At 31.6% G+C, this 20,960-nt stretch overlaps 1 protein-coding gene across 1 annotated transcript; it reads left to right on the plus strand.

The window, feature by feature from the left end:
- The first annotated feature begins 18,194 nt into the window (after nucleotides 1–18,194).
- On the plus strand, nucleotides 18,195–18,615 carry LOC111411285 (ras-related protein Rab2BV-like). Its single transcript, XM_023041833.1, has 2 exons — nucleotides 18,195–18,447; nucleotides 18,536–18,615. Exons 1-2 carry the CDS (start codon nucleotides 18,195–18,197, stop codon nucleotides 18,613–18,615), a joined length of 333 nt encoding a protein of 110 aa, XP_022897601.1.
- The last annotated feature ends 2,345 nt before the right edge of the window (nucleotides 18,616–20,960 follow it).

Here is a 20,960-nt window from a genome sequence, read left to right on the forward strand (position 1 = left end):
CCCAATCAGCTTCTGTATATCCTACAAGATGGGAATTAGAATCTTTTGGGTTACATAAACCAAAATTGGAAGTGTTATTAATGTATCTAAGATTCATTTAACAGCTATCAAGTGGGACTCATTTGGCTTTGATTGATATCTTGCACACACTCCAACGTTGAAAGCTTTGTCAGAACGACTTGCAGTCAGGTATAGTAAACTGCCAATAATGCTCCTGTATTGGCTTAGGTTGACATCCTTGCCCTGATCATCTTAGCAGATCGTTAAGGATATAGTCATGGGAGTCCTGACTTCCTTAATAGTCCAAACTAAATTTCTTTATCAGATTCTTTGTATATTTAGCCTGTGAGATCAATATCCATGCGTCAACTTGCTTAACCTGCAAACCTAAGAATAATTCAATTCTTCAACCATACTTATTTCAAACTCATTTTGAATAAGATTAACAAACTTCCTGGATTTAGTTTCAGATGTGGTTCCAAACTCTATGTCATTAACATATATTTGAGCCACAATAAATCTAGACTTGAGCTGTCTGATGAACAATGTTGTATCAGCTCTCCCTCACTTTAATCATTTTTCAAGTAGGAACATAGTATGTCTTTCATATCTAGTTGAGGAAGCTTGTTTCAGCCTATACAATACATTTTTAAGCTTAAATACATGATCCAGGAGATATGAATCAATACACCTTTTTTTTTAGAATTTCATTCAGAAAACCACTTTTGACGACCATCTGATTAAGTTTGAATCCCATTTAACATGTAATCAACCATAAGTGTAAAATTCTCTTCAAAATCGGCTGCTTCAACTTGGGTGTAACCCTATGCTAATAGTCATGCCTTATTTCCGATAATGTTGCCATGCTCATCTGATTAATTTTGTATATCCATTTTGTTCCAATCACATTTGTATTGTTGGCTGAGGTATTGACTCCCATAAATTCTTTCGCTCAAATTGACACAATTTTCCTACATTGCTAGTACCCAAAATTCATCATCAAGTGTCTTAATCACATTATTAGGCTCAATATATGAGGTATAACACACATTTCAAAGTTCATTGGCAAGTCTGATCACCATACCATCTTTGAGGTCTGAAAGTATGTTATCCAGCGATCTAAGTAGAAGGCTGCCTTCTATTCTGCAATTCATCATCGTTCTCGAGTGGGTAACACCTCCAGTTACTGGTGTAGAATCAGCGCAATCGGCTATTAATAGTTCTATCAGACTATCCTTGCTTGAATCTACAAAAAATTTTCCTATATATTCTAATTTTCTTCAATCTATTTTTTTAACTTCTGAATTTCAGGTTCCTATGAATAAGAAGAGAAGTTATGGCCGATCGACCCGATTATATGCAACAATAGCTAGGGAAAATACATTAGCAGAATCATTTATTGGAGAGACAACCCCTGATCAATCAGTTTGCCGAATGGTGACCCCAAACTGCTTTCAGCAGCTGGTAAGCACTGCCATTCTAGGACCATTATAAATATCATCAATTTTAACATTAGCAATAATAGTTTGAGTCCACATGTTGTAAATCCTATAAGCTCGACTATTTTCAGAATAGCCAATGAATACTCCCTCATCATTCTTTGGATCAAACTTTTTCAAATGTTCTATATCATTTTATACATAACACTTGTCTCCAAATGCGCCTTTCCATATTTCATAAGGGATTTGCACGGTATCGGTTCTCAATGACATGCGATTTAGAATATAGCAAGCAGTATTTACAATGTCAGCGAATAACTGACAGGTAATTTCTTACTGTTTAACATCACCCTAGCCATCTCTTGTAAAGATATATTCTTTCTTTCCACCATACCTTTTTACTCAGGGGTTTTGGGAGTAGAAATCTCAAGAGAAATATCATACTCTTCATAGAATCTAGAAAAGATAGTATATTTAAAATTCCTTACCATGATCACTCCTAATTTCAACAATTGTAGTCCCTTCAAAGTGTTTTTCTCTGGTCAATTTTTTATATAAAAATGTAAATCTTTTAAATGAAAAAACTCAGATTTCTCTCTTATTAAGTCTACACAAATGTACCTAGAAAAATTATCAACAACCACATAAATATATCTCTTACCACCGAGACTTTCAATCTATATAGGCCCTATCAAGTCCGTATCAGTTCAAGACAATGAGAGATAGCAAGAAACTGACCTTGTTTATGTACAGTTTTAGTTTGTTTACGTTTCTAGCATGATCCACACATACCTTTAGGTTTTTCTACGAGTTTAGCAACTCTTCTTATTACATTAAGTTTAGCAAATCCGACAAGATCATCACAGTTCATGTGTCCCAATCGTTTGTGTCACGGGTAAAGTCAACTTTTGAAACATGACATTATACTACATATTCAAGCAAATAACATTTACCACTAGACTAGCACCAACACAACTAACATCATTTTTTAGTACCTTACATGTGCTTTTAGTAAATATTACCATGGGTAAATAATCACAAAGTTGACATATACTAATCAGATTAGCTGTTAAGTCAACAACCAATAGTACATCATTCAAAACAGGTAATCTATCTATCACAGTCGTACCAACACCCTCAATTTTACTTCAGGCACCATCCCCAAACCTAGCAAGTCCACCTACATGAATTTTTAAATTTGTTAACATAGAATAGTTACCAATCCTGTGTCGAACAACTACTGTCAAAATACCAAGAGTTGGACACAACAGATTTATAACCTATATTAATAACATAGTAACTAATGTCATTTTTTCATACCCAAACTCACCTTATTGTAGCATTAGGATTTTGCTTTAAAGTGCAATTGGAGCATTAACCCATCTTGTAAACTTTACTCAACCAAACATAACTTTATTTGTAAATCTCTTTGCAAAATATAGCTCTACACCAACTCAAAGATATTGGAATGGTGTTGAACACATTTTTCATTACTTGAAAGGTATTATTTGTTTGAAATTATTTTAATCTCAAAAGTTGGGATTCGCTTTAGTAGTTTGCAATTACATATGGAGAAACAGTTATATCTTAGAGATCTGTGAAGCAAATAAAAACAGCAACATTTTAAATCATTCTAATATTATTGCGTTCCATGTAATGAGCCGAGAATGTATATAGTTGAGGAATATGACCCATCATATTCAAGTATTAGGTAGATTAAATTCAACAAAAAATAATTCGATGATTTTGTATGAGGAAAATGCAGCTTGTATTGCATAACTCAAAAAGGGTTATATCAAATGTGACGGGATGAAACATATTTCTCCAAAATTCTTTCAAGAATGGCAACATCGATTTTCAACATATTCGCTTTAAGTGACAATATAACTAATTAATTTATAAAAGCACTATTGACATCTAAGTTCAACAAATTCGTTCACGAGATTGAAATGCGTTGAATTAAACATTTTTAGTGATCAACATTAGGGGAATAGCTCTACCCTTTTTCATCTGCTTAGGTTTTACCCCCACTAAATTTTTTTGTGAATGTTTTAATGAGACATCATTTATTTTTAATACTTCAAAATAACTGTACTATTTTTCCTTTATTTGATATTTTTGTTTCATTGAATTTTTTTCAAATAAGATTTTAACGAGACAAATATTTTGTAATGTGTCACTCAACTAGGAGTGTTGTAAATAATAGGTTTATTAGTGAATGACAATTATACTTTCACAACCCTAGAAATTATTACCATTGTATCCTAATTTTTCCCTATAAATATGAGATTTTTGTTATAAAACACACACAAGCTTATAGACTTCTATTGTCTATTCTCATTTTCTATCTTTTCATAACAAAAAATAAAACAAAACAAAACAAAAAAGGGTTTGTTGAATGACTTACAAATATGTCGTTATAAATAGCTGAAAAGGGAAGATTCCTTTCAATAAAAAAAATAAAATTACACCACGTATTTTAGAATAATTAACACCTTATATTCCTTTTTTGAAACGTTAATTACTATTTCTAATAAAAAAAAACTAAATTTTAGTTTTGCTTTTATCTATCTTCTCCATAAATTAATTTTTGGTTTTATCTCTTAACTACATGATAACATTTTTTTAATTCCTTATTATAAATTGCTAAATAAAGAAAGATTCCCTTCAATAAAAAAATAAAATAAAAATTACACCACGTATTTTAGAATAATTTAACACCTTATATTCCTTTTTAAAAATCTTAATTACTATTTCTCATTAAAAAATAAAAACAAACTAAACTTCAGTTTTTCTTCCATCTATCTTCTCCATAAATTAATCAATTTTGCTACACTAATAGGGCCATGTCAGTAGGACTGTCAATGAATTGAATTTTGATTAGAATTCAATGAAATTAATGAGAGATTGATTTAGAAACTCAATCCGATAACTCGATCAAGATCCTAATTTGATAATCTTTTAACTAAATGAAGTAAATATGGATATAGGTCAATCCAATCCAATGACAACTCAATCCAATTTATTATAATAATATAATATATAATATAGATTATCTCATATAATTTATTACACATAATTTTTACAATTTCGAAACTTGTTTTAGAGTTATACATAATTTTCAAATAATAAATAATATTAGATAATAGTATAATATTTTTAATTGAAATATTTGGAGAGCTTTTAATTTTTTGTTAATTAAAATAATATAAATAAATAGTTAATTTATTTTACAAATTAAACAATCAAAGATGCTAATAGCTGGAGTTGATTTCATTGTTCCCAACTTCCCATTTCCCACAACAAATAATCACTAGAGTATCAAAGAATTTGTAATCTATAAATAGGTGGGCCAAGAAATAGGCAGAAAAAACTATCTAAGCCTTTAATTATAGGACTTGAGAGATGAATAATATAAATTTTTTTATCTTTCTAATTTATTTTGAATTAGATTATCGAATCGAATATCCGATTACATAACAAATCAGATATGGATTTAACAATCAAATACTTGTTGAATTATCAGATCTGATCCATTTACAGCCTACATTATAACATTTTATTTTTAAGGAAAAAATTCATATGTGAGATGTATTGTTTACACAAATCACAAATCAGGTACAATGTTTAAAAATTTAAAATTCAGGTTTCTGTATAAATAATTGAAAATATTTATTTATTAAATATAATAAAGTTACAATTACACGATTAATGGTCACAGATTCATAATTATTGGTCACATATTTACTTATTTGTCACTTATGATCGAATTAATTGGTTACAAATTATTTCGAAGTCGCAAATCAAAAATTTTGTAGGTCATAGATTATTGCGAGGTCACAGATCAAAAATTTATAGGTCACAAATTATTTCATTGGTCACAGATCATAAAAATTATAAGTCACAAGATCACGTATGTTCAAATTTATTAATCACATATTCTAAATAGCTGGTCACATGCACCAAATGCACCCACCACCGATCCCGATCCAACGCCAATCTTGGTCATAAATCACCCCGCCACCACACAAAACATCGTCCAAACCTTACCCAAACTACTAGATTCACCACCACACAAAACACCGTCCAAACCTACAAAATCACCACCAACCCGAACTACTTCTACTTCGTGCACTATGGTACAGTGCTTCTGCTTCGCGCTGACTAGTGGAGGCTTGCTTCACGCCGTAGTGGGTCTGCTTTGCACTGACTGGTACAGTGCTTTGCCAATGAAGAGTCTGCTTCACCATCACCACCATCATTTCACCACCACAAATCGCGGTGATTCGAGAAGGGAAAAGTGCTACACGGTGGGAAATCTGCTTCGTGACGGTAATGGTACAATGCTTCTGCTTCACCATGTCCTCTTCATTACAACTTGCACTGCCCAAAATTAGGGCCGGAGAGCTGAAAGCGCCACTCATATCAGGGTCGGCGCCACCAATGTCGAGAGAGAAGAGAGATTGGTAGACAAGAAGCGGTTGTTTGTGTTTAGAGACAGAGAAGAGAGATGAGGGAATGGGTTTAAAATTAGGGTTTGAAACCTGATTTATGAATAATAAAATTTGACCCCTGATTTTTGAATTGCCTTCAATAAAAAAGTAAAATTTCACCATGTATTTTAGAATAAATAACACCTTATATTCCTTTTTTAAAAATCTTAATTACATTCTTATTAAAAAAAAACTAAATTTCAGGTTTTCTTTCATCAATCTTTTCCATAAATTAATTTATGGTTATATCTCTTAAATACATTATAACATTTTATTTAAAATTCTTTACATGTAATTATCAATTTTTATAACAAATATTTATGTTCACATTCTCTTCTATAAAACTTCATATAAAAAAAAGGGTTAAAGAAAGAAAGAAGAAGAAGAAAAAGATAAAAAGACCATCCACACCGGAAACCAAGAACTTATGCATACATTGCCCTTCATGGGGTGACCGAGTTGGTGAAATAAGTGAGCGCGGAGGCATTTGGTCACGAGTTCGATTCTCTCTACCAACACATTCTGGATCGAGCCTGTCACATAGGGCTTGGCTAGTGCAGTTTACCTAGTTGGCGTGATTTGCAGGCTATTGCGCCAGTCCAAGGGTTTACTCAATGCGCACCCGAATGGTACTGGCTGCGAGTTCCCCCGTCATTTTAAAAAAAAAAAATCCTTATGCATATATTTCATCAGAAATGATAGATTATATTTTATTTTATAATTAAATCTTCATTCATTAAACAAAACTTATTAATCAGAAGTTCACAACAAAAAATTTCATTTATCCATTTGTAATGCTGGAACTAAAATTTGAATGGAGTTGTTTATAAAGAAAATAAATTTTAAAGAAAAGGCATTTAATAAAAATCAAGGCTTATACATTTAAAAGTTCAAAAATGAGAAAGTAGTTAAATGGTATGTGTAATGCTACATTATTATGAATACATGGGATGTTTTGTTATTTCAATAAGGGAGCTGTTTTGTCTTTTCAGCTATTTATGCTGACAAAATTTATATCTTTTTAGGGAAAAAAAAAATTGTTACCATTTTGTAAAACATAGTATATAAAACGTAAACAAAGGTTGAAACCCAAACTTGAGGGTCACTACCGCCCCGTCCCTGAAGTATCGTGAGAGAGGTAAATCGCGGGATATGCCATAGCAGTCTAGGGTACAAGAGCTTGCCCGTACACTATTGCCCACAAAGAGTCTAATTCCATATCTCAGCAATCAAACCCTCACACTACGGCTACCAGCAAAACTAAGACTACCTTACTTTTGTCCTTTGCATTACTGGATTATAACCCGAGGGGGCAAATGTAAACAAACACATAGGTAAAGTGTAAAACACTCTCTACACTCAAGATGCATTCTAATAACTTTCCTTCGGAAAAATAAACCCATTTCCTTATTAATAATTAAAACTTTTAAATAACGTAATTTAACTATACGCACTAGCAATAGAAAGCTTTAGCATATCTCTGCCACTATAAGCTAATTAAAAAACTAGCTTAAACAAAAGTTTGAAATATTATCTTTTTATTGTGTATATATTTAGTTTGGATCTATTTAGTATCATTACGTAGAATCATATAAATTAAATGATGAATTATTTAATTTCTAGGACCTATCATAAACTTCTTTATCAATTACTAATGTATCACGTCATTGTTGTTTAGCAATTCTTAGGAGATTGTTAATTATAGGTAAAGCAAATTAAAAAATTAATTTCGTTTAAAGAGAAATCAAGTTACACATTGAGTTCTTGTTAAGGCAAACAGAAAAATGGGGATTGGGCGAAATTTAAAGGAAATTACAGTAACTCATTATTTTCTATTATTACGCTGCCCGAATTGCACTACAGAATTATGATACTATTGTTGGGTCGTGTGACTCTTAGTATATTTTGTATGATAAAATAAGAATTTATAACTTATAAAGTATGGTTTTATTTATTTATTATATTTATTTATCATTGAACATGTGAATTAAAGTGTTTATGATCACTTGTACTAATGTAAGTTGTGTACTTGTGTTAAAAAATACAGTGTGATACAACTTATATTTTAATCATAAATAATTTGTTCATAACCAATGCATAAGAGTTGGCACTTTGTACAGTAGGCTTATAGTGTTGACCAATTTGCTATTGGAGTTTATGATTTGTTCTTATCGTAGAGGTGATACTAGTACACTTAGAGTGTATTGAATGGACTACGTGTCAAGTTTAATTCTATAGCATGCCCTGTGGAGAATTAAATTACACTTGATCGCCATGTATCTCATCTAAATTTCTTGACAGGATTATGCATGTATTTTCTTAATTTTAATGGCTCTTTGATTCATCAATGAGTGAGATCAATTTGATTAATCAAATATCTTGTTGAATGACAGCTTGAGAATGAGCAAAGTAGAAAACATGAATTCGTGTTGAAAATCGTTGTCATGAAAAAAGGGTAGATTGACTATTTAAATATTTTCTTTTAAACGGTAAAAATCCGAGTTTAATGTTTAATGACAACTAAATTTCGACATCTGTAATTAGTTCACATGACAGTTGAAGATACTTAAGTTAGCGAGAATAATAAGAAAGGCAAAATGATCGTTTATGGTTGTACCTAATTATTGAGTCTCAGATGGTGGTAAAATACATATACGGCAGGTCAGAAAAATTTATTGCAGATTTATTGGCTTTTGTGATTTTATATATTCCAAGAGTTCAGTATTTTTGTTTTTAGAGAAAAAGGCAAAAAACTAATAATTAAATTAGATGGTCTGTGATCCATTAGACAGGATTTTTATTGGATCTTAGATAATAAAAGTCTAATTAGGTCCTTGTGGTACCTCTATAAAGTAGTGAGACTTAATTACGGTAATTATAATAGTTTTGGACTTAATTGTAATTACAATAAAATTTTGTACTTAGCCCTTGTTTGAACCACATTCTTTTCATAAAAATGCATTTTTAAATAGCATATTGATGGGAAATGTATGGTTAAAAAATAATAATAATAAAGAATTTGCGTGTAATATTATTTTATCAAAAAATGTGTGGTTCAGTGGTTGAAATAATGTCAAAATACTGTTTAAGAATGAACTTTTTCCAAATAATGGGTCAAACAGGGCCTTAGTTGTAATTGCTATAAAAGTTGTAAACTTAATTATAATTGAAATTGAAATTCTAGGACTACAGATGTAATTAAATGTAAGCTAATTAGACGTAAAATTTAATTAAAACTCCTATTTGAATTTTAACCAAGACTCCTGGAATTACTATTGTACAAGGATTTGAACTATTCTATCTTTATAATTAGAGAACAGGTAGATCCTAGAACTCCTACCACAATCATAATACAATAATTTGTTCATATTTTGAGAGTGAAAAAATAATTATTTTCTCATCTTATTTGGTTGTCATGTTCAGGAATTAGTTTCTAGATTTAATTAAAAGAAAGTGCCCACACAACAATGTAGTCTTGACTTTAAAGAATACCATAAAAAAGTTGGAAGTTTGAGGTATCAAGTTCTTGTAATTAAAAAGTTGGAACCTCATGATCCAAAAGTCTAGAAATTCGTGATTCAAAATTTATACAAGAATTGACCATCAAATTTATGTAAAAATTCAAATATTATATTCTTGACATAACATACATATGTTTCTAGATGATTTTATATATTGAATTTAAAAAAAAATTAATTTCTCGATAATTCTACTTCGACATTCCAACAGCTATGAACTAACTGAGCTAGAATTAATAATTGGGTTGAAACTTCTATTTTAGTAGAACCAATGAAAAAAGATGATTTTTTTACTTGAAAGTTTTCAGGTCTATTTAATAATTTAGTCTCTCCTTTCCTACTTTCACATGGTCTCATGGTGTTTAAATTGTTTGATCAGTATTTTGAAACATTAATGAAAATCCTTCTGTCAAAATCATTTGAACATTTTGACATCTAGTTAGTTAATCCTATTTCTTTCACATGAACATTTTTCCATCACATTAGAAAATTATTTTGAAACCCAAAAAATCTTCAAATTATTATATTGGACTATATTTTCATGATCTTATAATCCTTAGAAATTCTATGGGGATTGGACTTGGCTGATCGAATTGCATCATGAAAAAATCATGAAAAAAATTAATTTAGAAATTTATATCTTCTTTGTAACACAAACTAATTCAATAATTTGATTACAATAGAGTAATGCTATTTAATAATATTGGTGTTTACACCAGTCTAAGTGATGGTATTGATGACATTAAACTATTGGTTAAATTAAATGCAAGGAATGACGGATTGATACCAAAAAAAAATATTAAAAATTAAAAAAATTAAGCTGAGTTGTCAAAAAGAATTCAACACTCACATAGGCATGAGGCTCGTGTGAATAAAGAATAACAAAAAATGCTTCCGCCTTGGCTACTGTGAGTGTCACACTCTTTCTGACAGCATAGCATGGTTGAACAAAAAAACACTGTGAGATCATAGTGGAATCCTGTCTGCGCAGTGATCCAAAAAGCATTTAATTAATGAATTTGGATTTACTAATATGTTTTTTGCGAAGAAAAAGAATTTGCCTATAAAAATAGAAGTCCAAACCCGTATCATACAACAGAATAGAAATTCCCAGCAAAAAGCCACCTGCAGCAAGCCAGTGGCGTTTATTAGAGGAATTATTCCGCTACTTATGGAAATCTGATATTGATGGGGGAGGTATTCAAGGAATTATTTCTTCTGCTATCCTTGAATATCTTGAATCTTAACTTCCGATGATTAACATTTAGATAGCTTTTACTTCTGTTTTATCCTTTCGGAAAATAATAATAATAATAATAATAATAATATTTGTAAAACATGTGAGTTCCATTGACTCTAAAAGTTTAATTTGTTAGGAAGAAGATTCATTCATTTATTTATATCTTTTCTTCAACGAGTCCATTAACGTTTAGGGCAAATGGATTTGTTTTTCTTTCAAGTCTTGACACAGATAATTTAAATGAGCAATTTGTAGCCAGCTTTCTACTCAGTATCTTTCGAATAATACTTTATCTTTGTTAGATAGCAGACATGTATGTTTCTTTAAGTTTTCATTTTTAATTCGTTCAATCACGTTAACGTCAGATTCGTTATCTTATGAAAGTTTCTGATACGAGGACAATGTTAACTTCTGGGTGGTGGTCATATCCCAATTCAAAGTTCAAGTAGTTATATTTATTTAACATTTTTCTTTACACGAATCAATTGACCAGATTGACACTATAATTATTTTGCCAACCATCTAACATTTATATTTATAGTCAAAGTTATCCACAGATAAAAACCGACAGATTGATATGCAAGATTTTCCTGGGCAACTATCGAAGCCGATGGAGGCATTTGAAGAATGGGGTTCCTAACATATACTTGCTATTAATTAGCATACGTGAAATGAAAGATCAAGATATTATGCCTCAAATTGATTAGAATTCAAATAAAAGTAGATCCGATCCGATCCGATCCTACTTAGAGGTTACGTTCAATATGACAATCAATTGTAAAATATCTATAAATAAAGGGATAATTGCAGCAAAAGCTCCAAACCTTTGAAACACCAGCAGACTTTTCACAAACCTTTGATTTGTTGCAGTCATTACCACTAACCTTTCCAAATATTGCGGTGAGGCCCTTTTGGACGGTTTCCATCCACAATTCCGTCAATTGACCAAAAATTTAACTTTTATTACATTTTTAATATTTTAAAAAGTGGGCAAAAGAGTAACTTTCTATTATCACATTAAATACTTACATTTATTAAATTAAAAAATAAGACAAAACAAAACAATCATCTTCTACCCCCACCCCCACCCTTAGCCACCAACCATGGAACCCAACTTCTTACCACAATGACCTCCGGATTTTTGTGACACCACCATTTCCTCATCAGCTCCAAATCACAACAAAATCAAACCAATTTCAGTCCAAAATTGTCTCTCACCTACGATTTTCTTACAAATTCGACCAAATCCATGGATGCCCATGTTCATTATACCTCAAAGTCGCTCAAGGTCATCAAGACATGTCCATACATGTTCCCATAACAACAAACAACAATGAAAATCGAAATTTACAACAGTTTTTCAAGACAGCAAACTCGAGATCTGCAAACTCATTTTCCCATGATGATGGTGATCCCCATGATCGCGAACCACCTGTTCTGGAATCCTTAACGCACCTATTCCAACCACGGTCATCAGCAATTTGAGCGCTAAGTGGACGAGCAGATTGGGACAGTTCATATGCAAGGTTGCCCGATTTTGTGACCCTTCAATTGAGGGTCTTATACTGCCCCAGTCATCAAATTCGACCTTAATACCTTCAATTTAGGTTGGTAATACACTAGTGATTGTGATGGGGTTGATGGCGGTGGCTGATGGTAGGTGGTTGGTTGAGGTGGAGCAGAGGTGGCGGAAGTCGAGTTGCTAAGGGTTGGGTTGGGGTGGGGGTGGAATTAGAAGAGGATTGTTTTGTTTTATCTTATTTTTTATTTTTTGAATTTAACAAACGTAATTATTGAATGTGAGAAATAGAAAGTTACTCTTTTGCCCCTTTATAAAATGTTAAAAATATGGTCAAAGTTAAATTTTTAATCAACTAATAGAATTGTGGATGGAAACAATTCAAAAGGGCCTCACGTGCAACTTTTGAAAAGGTTAAAGGTGGCGGCTATAACAAATCAAAGATTTGGGAAAAATCTGCTAATGTTTCAAAGGTTTAGAGCTTTTGCTGCAATTATCCAATAAATAAATGGAGACCATCCATCTAGGACGGCAATTCATCTCGTCAACTCGGGCTGCCCATGACTCGGCCCAGAAAAGCCCGAGCCGACCCAACTAGAGGCTCAATAGAATCGAACCCCATTTTGGGAGGACGGGCAGAACCCCAATCGACTCGTGAGCCTTAGAGGGAAAAAAAAAGCCTCCGCTTGGAGGTAGCACAATGCTGCCTTTTATAAGGCAGCCAGCTACACTGCCTTAAAAGGCATCATATTAATAAAATAAAATAAAAAAACAAAAACAAAAGAGCAAACAAAAAAGCAAGCCAGGCCAAGAGGCAACCAGTTGGACTGCCTTAAAAGGTAGCATATTAATAAAATAAAATAACAAATGAGCAAAGAAAAAAGCGAGCATGTCCGGCCCAACTCAAAAAGGACCGAGCCAAAAGCTCGTGTCAAGCCTAATTTAAAGCTCGGCCTAGCTCGGGCCTGGATAAATGTTCGCGTATTTTACCCTAGTCGGCTCGACTCGTTGAGATCCCTTCATCTATCTAGCAATTTAGTCATATATTATTTGTTTGATGGATAAATCGTACTAAAATCATATTATATTTTCTTGAAGTCATGATCTGAAATTCTGGATAGTTTTCATCAAATTCAAATCCAACGTATATGAGTGTCCGGTCTCGTATAATTCTCCTGTCTATTGGCCAATATGATAATGTAGATAAAATTTCAAGCATAGTGACCGGTAGGTCGGGCCGGAGAATCGGTGACCCGGACTCTTGATCAGGCCGGTAGAATATTTTCATGGAATTGCAATTGACTCGGTCAAAACCAAGTTGACCCACCTAGTTAATTGAGTTAATAGGGCGATTTTCATATTAACTCGATCGGTTGACTGGTTTGATCAAGATTTAAAAGTTTGTCCATAAATTTTTTGCTTTTAAAAGATTTGAACCTTAGACATCTAAGTAAAATGAGTTTCATGTAACCACTAGAGATCAATTGTTTATTGTTTTATGTTTGCAATAAATATGTATATTTAAATCATTTATAGTTTGTTAAACATATTTTTTAAAAATTATAATAATTATTTTAATTAAAATGAGTTGAATATTTAACAAAATAATATATTTATGCCTCTGTTTGATATCCATTTTTGGGATAAAATACATTATTGGATTAGTGATTTTTTGGAGAATCTGTAATTAGAAAGTAAAGAAATTTTTTTAAAATACGTGTATAATTATTTTATAAAAGAATGTGTGGTTGAAAATAAATTTTGAAAAAATGCATTCTTGAAAAAATGGGAATCAAACAATGGCATAAATATATAAATAATTAATGATAGATAATTTAAATTTTTTTATTTTATCCAAAAGAAAAATTTTATTCTTTAAACAATAGTTTATAATTATTAAGCATTGACCCATCGATCTAACCACTAGCCCACCAATTCAACCAGTAACCCGAGGCCCGGTGCCTTGACCGGTTCAATGGCCGGGTCGGTTTAATAACTATGATTTCAAGAACTACGTCTATTCTAGCTTATAACAAGTCGGACATTAAGGTTGAGCTTGATGAGGCCATCCACATATAAGCGACGCCTAACAGAACTAGAGGGCTCTCTGAAACTGTTTTCCTGATTAATATTATATTGTTAAGTAGCATCGTGTATAAGCATTGAATTTATCCTTCCTTCGCGTTATCTACAAAGTCCGGTGGTTTTGTCACCCATGTCTTCCATCGAATAGTCACAAAGGTCAGTTCGCCAATATCCACTTACACCGCAGTCATAGCAGCGCCAACCGGACTCAATATTAATGTGTTGCCATCTGTTCTTTCGTTCACATCTATTGGTCAAAAGCAAACATTTGTTGTGACTGTTAATGCAACATTGACTTCAAGCAGGCTATCTGGTATTTTTGTGTGGAACGATGGAATGTTTAAAGTGAGGAGTCCCATTGTTGCGTATGTTGTCAAAAATTTCAAGAGAACTTTGTACTTTTTAAGTGTGTGTGATAAGTGTGTTTTGTGCACTTATCCGGTTACTTGCCAATCAACCATATTGTTTTCTGGTTAGATTTTTCTTGTGTGCAAAATTTTAAAACCAGTGACAACCAAATTTGAACTAATGCTAACCAATGATAGAGACTAACTAGATATCGGGCCCAACATCAAGGCTACTAATATATGAAACCTATTATGACTTAATAATTTTTAAAAGTTTCGTTATTATCTTTCATGTAATTTAGACTAATCAACTTGAAATAAAATACAACATATAAAAACGACAATATTTACAACCGATTGGGACCATTTGCCCTTCCAGTAATCAATACGAAACAACACAATAGAGAACTTTAAAACTTTTATTACTGAAAAAACATAAACGATGCATATGGTATAAAGTACATGAGCCTGCCCAACTATTGGCATGTGATACAAAAGGATATTAAAAAAGAAATATGATGTGCATGGTCTATGAAATGAGTTATACCAACTAGCTCTATTGGATATTATTATTTTTCTTTTATACACATTTATCAAAAATCAAATTTACGTTATTTAACATTTCATAGTATAACATCCAAAAATAATAATAGTAAAGATTGTGAGGCATTTCTATAACATGGTTTAAGAGTACTCGAAAATATGATATAAACAACTATTTTATATTAATTTCGAGTAAGTAATATCTTCTTATAATCACAATATAATCAACTGAAATCTATTCTGTTATCACATCACAATATATTGAGAAATCTCATAAAAATGTACCATCACACTAAAGTATGTAATCATACGTGCATAGACCCTTCACACAAGCCTAAGGAACCCACAGTGCACGAAAATGGGTTTCAAAGACCTATGATAATACATACTTGTACGTGATCAATACCAGTGCACTATAGTACACAATCAAGACCCTAAGTGTACTAAAACAAATATAGTCACAATTCTATTCTATTACATTTGAATATCCTATAATTTAGGTTACACTTTCCATTTCACAATTAACTAATCTAAATTCTTTGTTTTCGCAACATAATAATTTAATAAGCATTTCATAATAATCAGGTAACTTGACAAATGATTCGTAAAAATTTCTCGATATCATCGATTTCTCTTTTTCTTGAAAATATTTAAATTTTCACTAACGTCTATGTACATAAAAACTAATTTGGCTTATAAGCTTTTCCTACTTCTCCGTTATCTCCTGAAATAAACAAGATATTATTCTTGAATTAGAAGCCAATTAATCCATTTCCTTATTAATAGTAGCAAAATAAGAACCAAAATATGCTTTCATTTATTATTTTAGTTAACTTACACAGGCAAGGGCAAGGCCATCACCTTGGTTCCATATTCTCTTACTTCTCATTTTTTCTTCTCATCTAACATATTGCGTCTACATCAATCCATATCGGGCTAATTCTAGTAAGCAAGATTCATATAATTAATCCAATTTTCACATTTTTCCTTACTGACATCAGTACTCAGATCACTCCTTTATCTGCCTTGATTATCCCTTTTATGGATTCATGTGTTTCCAATTCCACAATTAAAGTATAAATACATATACTAAAATAATTATCTTGCCAAACCTTTTTCAATTCCAATTCATTTTATTACACGCTTTGTTGTGAATAAGGGATGAAACGAGATTTGGGAACGAGAAGAAAAAAGCAAAGATTGTAAGTTCAGCAACTAAGTCTATTTATTATAGGTTTTGTAATGGTGAAAATGTTAAAGTTTTTTGTACACCATCCCTCTCACAATGTGAGGGGGTCCACATGAATATTATATTTGTGGACCCTCTCATTGTGAGAGGGGTGTATGGGTGTACAACAATAAGTGTTGTACACCCAGCACAACTGATGTTAACATTCCACTTCTTTTTCAATTCAAAACCATTACAATGGCTCATATATCTAATTCACCTTCAGAGCCCAATAATTAGTTATTGCATTTACTTATTCCCCAACTCATAATTCATAAATCAAGGTATAATGACTGCTCTGCAACGTCTAAAATGTGAAATTTTTAATTGAAAAAAATAAATAAAGTGGAATAGGCATGGTTTGCCTAGCTTAAGAGTAGGCCCTAGTTTACATTTTACCGATTAAAAAAAAGGAGGGGGAGGGGGGGAATAGGCCCTTGTCTAAGCCCCATTTTTCAATAATATATTTTTCTCTAAACTTATTTTCAACCACGTGTTCTTTGACTAAAATAATATTATATGTAAATTTAAAATTGTTCCTACTTTTTAACAACACATTCTCCAAAAATTCACTACTCTGTGGTAAACTAGAGAGAAAAATGAGAAGAATCTAGAGAAGAAAATACGTTCATGTGTTTTATTGAGAATCAAAACTCTATATTTATACGGAAGAATTGAGGATACAATTGTAATAAAAACTAGGACTGTATGGTATGATTGTCATTCACTAATGAAATATTATTTACAACACTCTCTCTTGAATGACTTATTATAAAATATATGTCTTATTAAAACCTTGTCAAAAAATTCAATGGGACAAAACTAAATTGAATGAAAAAAGTACAGCTGTTCCTGATTTTAATAAATGAAAATTCTTGTACCAAGCCATCCTTGTCTGATACGTCAATGTTTTTAATATTGTAATTTCTGATGAAGTATATCTCATGTTGTCTTGTATAGTCTTCAAATAATATCATCCTTATACGAGATATTAATCAATCTTTGATGATTGTTGTAACATGATGATTCGAAAAATAATTCTTGTTGATCTCTTCGGGAGTCTTATACATATTAGAGTGTTATTTCGAGGATAAATGTCATGTAGGTTATGGATATTCATTACACACAAAAAAAATCCTTGTTAAAATTTTATCAGGAAAAAAAGCTTTGGAAAAAATTCTAATGGAGGAAAAAAGAATACATTATTCTTTTAAGTGCAATACAAAAGTTTTCTCGTTAAAAATCTTGTTAGAAAGATTCAATTGAACAAAACCTTGGTCAAGAGAAAAAAACGCACAACCCGTATTTACTCCATCTCATGATAACATCACTTGAATTCTGCTTCGGCATATTAAATCTTTCAGGTATAACATTAATAGTAATGTCAGATGAGTTGAATGTATTGTATTTCAAATTTTACGCATCATCAAGATAATATAATATGATATGAACTAGTGATTTTATAAACCACGATCTTAGTAAAAATCATTATGCGAAGAGTTGTATATTACATATTATGACTTTATTTTTCTTATTTCCTTTTAGCATAAGTATATACTTTTAGATTTTGCACTGTAAGTCCAAAAACTTCAGGTTCCTCTAGTAAATTCAATTTAGAATTTCGTTCCTTTTATTTGGTTAATCATTACCTCAATTGTTATATTTTGGACATTTTATTTTGATTTCTCTTTATTTGATGCAGTACATATAGACAAACCTTTGAGAATGTCTAACATTGGCTACTGAATTGAGAGATCATGCCGACTCCACATAGTCTTAATGATGACAGGAAACAAATTCGACCTCGATCACCTCGAAGCCATCAATGAGCAAGAAGCTCAACTCTTCACTGTGAAAGAGGGACTATTGTTCCTCGAGACGTCAACACTTGAAGCGCGTAACATGGAGAAAGCTTTCCATTCAATTATGTTGGACATTTATCAGATTATAAGCAGAAAAGCCCTGGTGGCTCAGGAGGTTGCTGCTGCTAATATTCCTGGTCAAGGCACTGCCATTAAGATTGGAGATTATTCTGGCAACTCGAACAGGAGACAGTGTTGTTCTAATTGAAGTATAGTACTTAAATGTTACTTATTATATCTTGAGAATGTTACTAAACAAAGATAAACAGATTATCGAGAACTATTTTCTTGAATTGAATCATTCGATTGATCGGCAATCGTTGGTGGATCAAACTGTATAATTTGTAAGTCATTTCAAAATTAAAGTTTAGGGAATGAAAAGCTACATTTGCCAGTAATAAGCTCTTTGTAGAAATTACTATTTATCTTCCATTTTTATCCAATCCTTTTGCAAATGTACTTACTCTTGACTCAAGTTCTTATATTTTTCCCACACTGGCGATTAGCCTGTGTTGGCAAGGACATACCATCAAAGCTCACAGTATGACAAGAAGTAAACAACGATGAGAGTGATCGGTGAGCTTTTCCAACATTTGATGGATAAATGACACAACAAAATGTTTTATTAATAACTAGAAAAAACCATAGTGCAGAGTTGAAAGGAAGACTCGAACTCCAACTAAAGATGGGATAAAAGTAGGTTGATTGCCCCTCATGAGGTGGTCGAGTTGTTGGAGTAGGCAAGCGTGGAGGCCTTTGGTCTCGAGTTCGATTCCCCCTACCAACACTTTCTTGATCGAGCATGTCGCACAAGGCTTGTCTAGTGAGGGTTACCTGGCTGGCCTGGTTTGCAGGCTATTACGTCAACCCGATGGTTTACCCAATACTTACCTGAAGGATAGCGGCTGCAGGTTCTCCTATCATTAAAAAAGAAAAATGTAGGTTGTTTATATTTACACCACATTTTAATTATAAGTAGTCCTTGTTTGAGCCACATTCTACTAAAAATTCATTTTCTCAAGACTCATTTTTAACCACACATTATTCAATAAAATAATATTACACCAAAATCCAAAATATTTTCTTAATTTTTAACCACATATTCTTCATCAATTTATTATTCAAAATGCATGCTTTCCTCCAAAATGTTAATATCATTAACATTTATTTATTATCATACTTATATTCTTAAAATTGTTCATCATCACATTCTTCTTTTTAACATTTTATTGGTCAGAATATCTTGCCCTTAATTATGATTTTCGTTCTAAAATATTGTCAACGTGTTTTAGAAATGGGGGTAAAATGTTAAATTGCATTTTTACAGTATTATTTGTTTTGCTTATTTAAAAATGCAATGGTTAAATAATCTTTGCACTCAGTAAAATACAATGATGAAAATTTTATTAATCAATGTCACATTATATAATAAATAATATTACTCTTAAAATTGCGATGAGTTTCAAAATAGAACAACAATCAAGCATGGCTACTCCACGTTTTGGCCATGGGAAAGTAAACGTCTCCGCCAATTACGTACCGAAGTTGAGGTAAAGACAAGTGTAAAACGTGCCTACAAAAAAGTCTTATAATACAATGAGAAAAAACGGTTTGGACCAAACATTATTGTGCTTCATATGATAATTCGACAGAATTTACACATAATTGAAAAATGATCTTTAATTTGACACAATTCTTTTTTAGATCACTAGACAAAAGTTTTCATGATTATATTTCGTAATTTTTTGTGAATGTAAAAGGAAAAAACTCACATTATTTTTGAAGTCTAATCGACATACCCCAATTTTAAATAAATGAAGAAGTGCAACCATAACATGATAGGCCTATTGATAAATTAACTGAGCTGGGGGTACAGACTCAGCTCCTTACAGACCCCTTACAGGGTCCACATGGGGTGGGGTTACAAGAGCTAAGTGTTTTCAAGATCACATTTCATAATTAAGAACTACAAGATTTTCTTTCAAAAATCAGATGTAATTAAATTTTTAATAATAATAATAATAATAATAATAATAATAATAATAATAATAATAATAATAATAATAATAATAATAATAATAATAATAATAATAATAATAATAATAATAATAATAATAATAATAATAATAATAATAATAATAATAATAATAATAATAATAATAATAATAATCAAACCCCAATTTTAAATAAATGAAGAAGTGCAACCATAACATGATAGGCCTATTGATAAATTAACTGAGCTGGGGGTACAGACTCAGCTCCTTACAGACCCCTTACAGGGTCCACATGGGGTGGGGTTACAAGAGCTAAGTGTTTTCAAGATCACATTTCATAATTAAGAACTACAAGATTTTCTTTCAAAAATCAGATGTAATTAAATTTTTAATAATAATAATAATAATAATAATAATAATAATAATAATAATAATAATAATAATAATAATAATAAATCCACACTATCCCATAACCCAAATTCAATTATTTCCCAAACCCTAAAAATTATTCTACCCTTTTTTCCCTCTCTGTTGCGCCACCGTCGACAGCCGTTCTCCTCTCTTGCGCAGCCTTCGTAAACCTAAAATCATATCACCCTCCTCTCTCTCTCTCTCCATCTTCGATTTGGCTGTGTTGTGATGTTGGTACAGTGCTGGGGGTGGTCTCAAGAAGCCATCGTCGGAGAGCTCCG

The sequence above is a fragment of the Olea europaea genome, chromosome 15, assembly GCF_002742605.1.
Source record: "Olea europaea var. sylvestris chromosome 15, O_europaea_v1, whole genome shotgun sequence".
NCBI classification, from domain to species: domain Eukaryota; kingdom Viridiplantae; phylum Streptophyta; class Magnoliopsida; order Lamiales; family Oleaceae; genus Olea; species Olea europaea.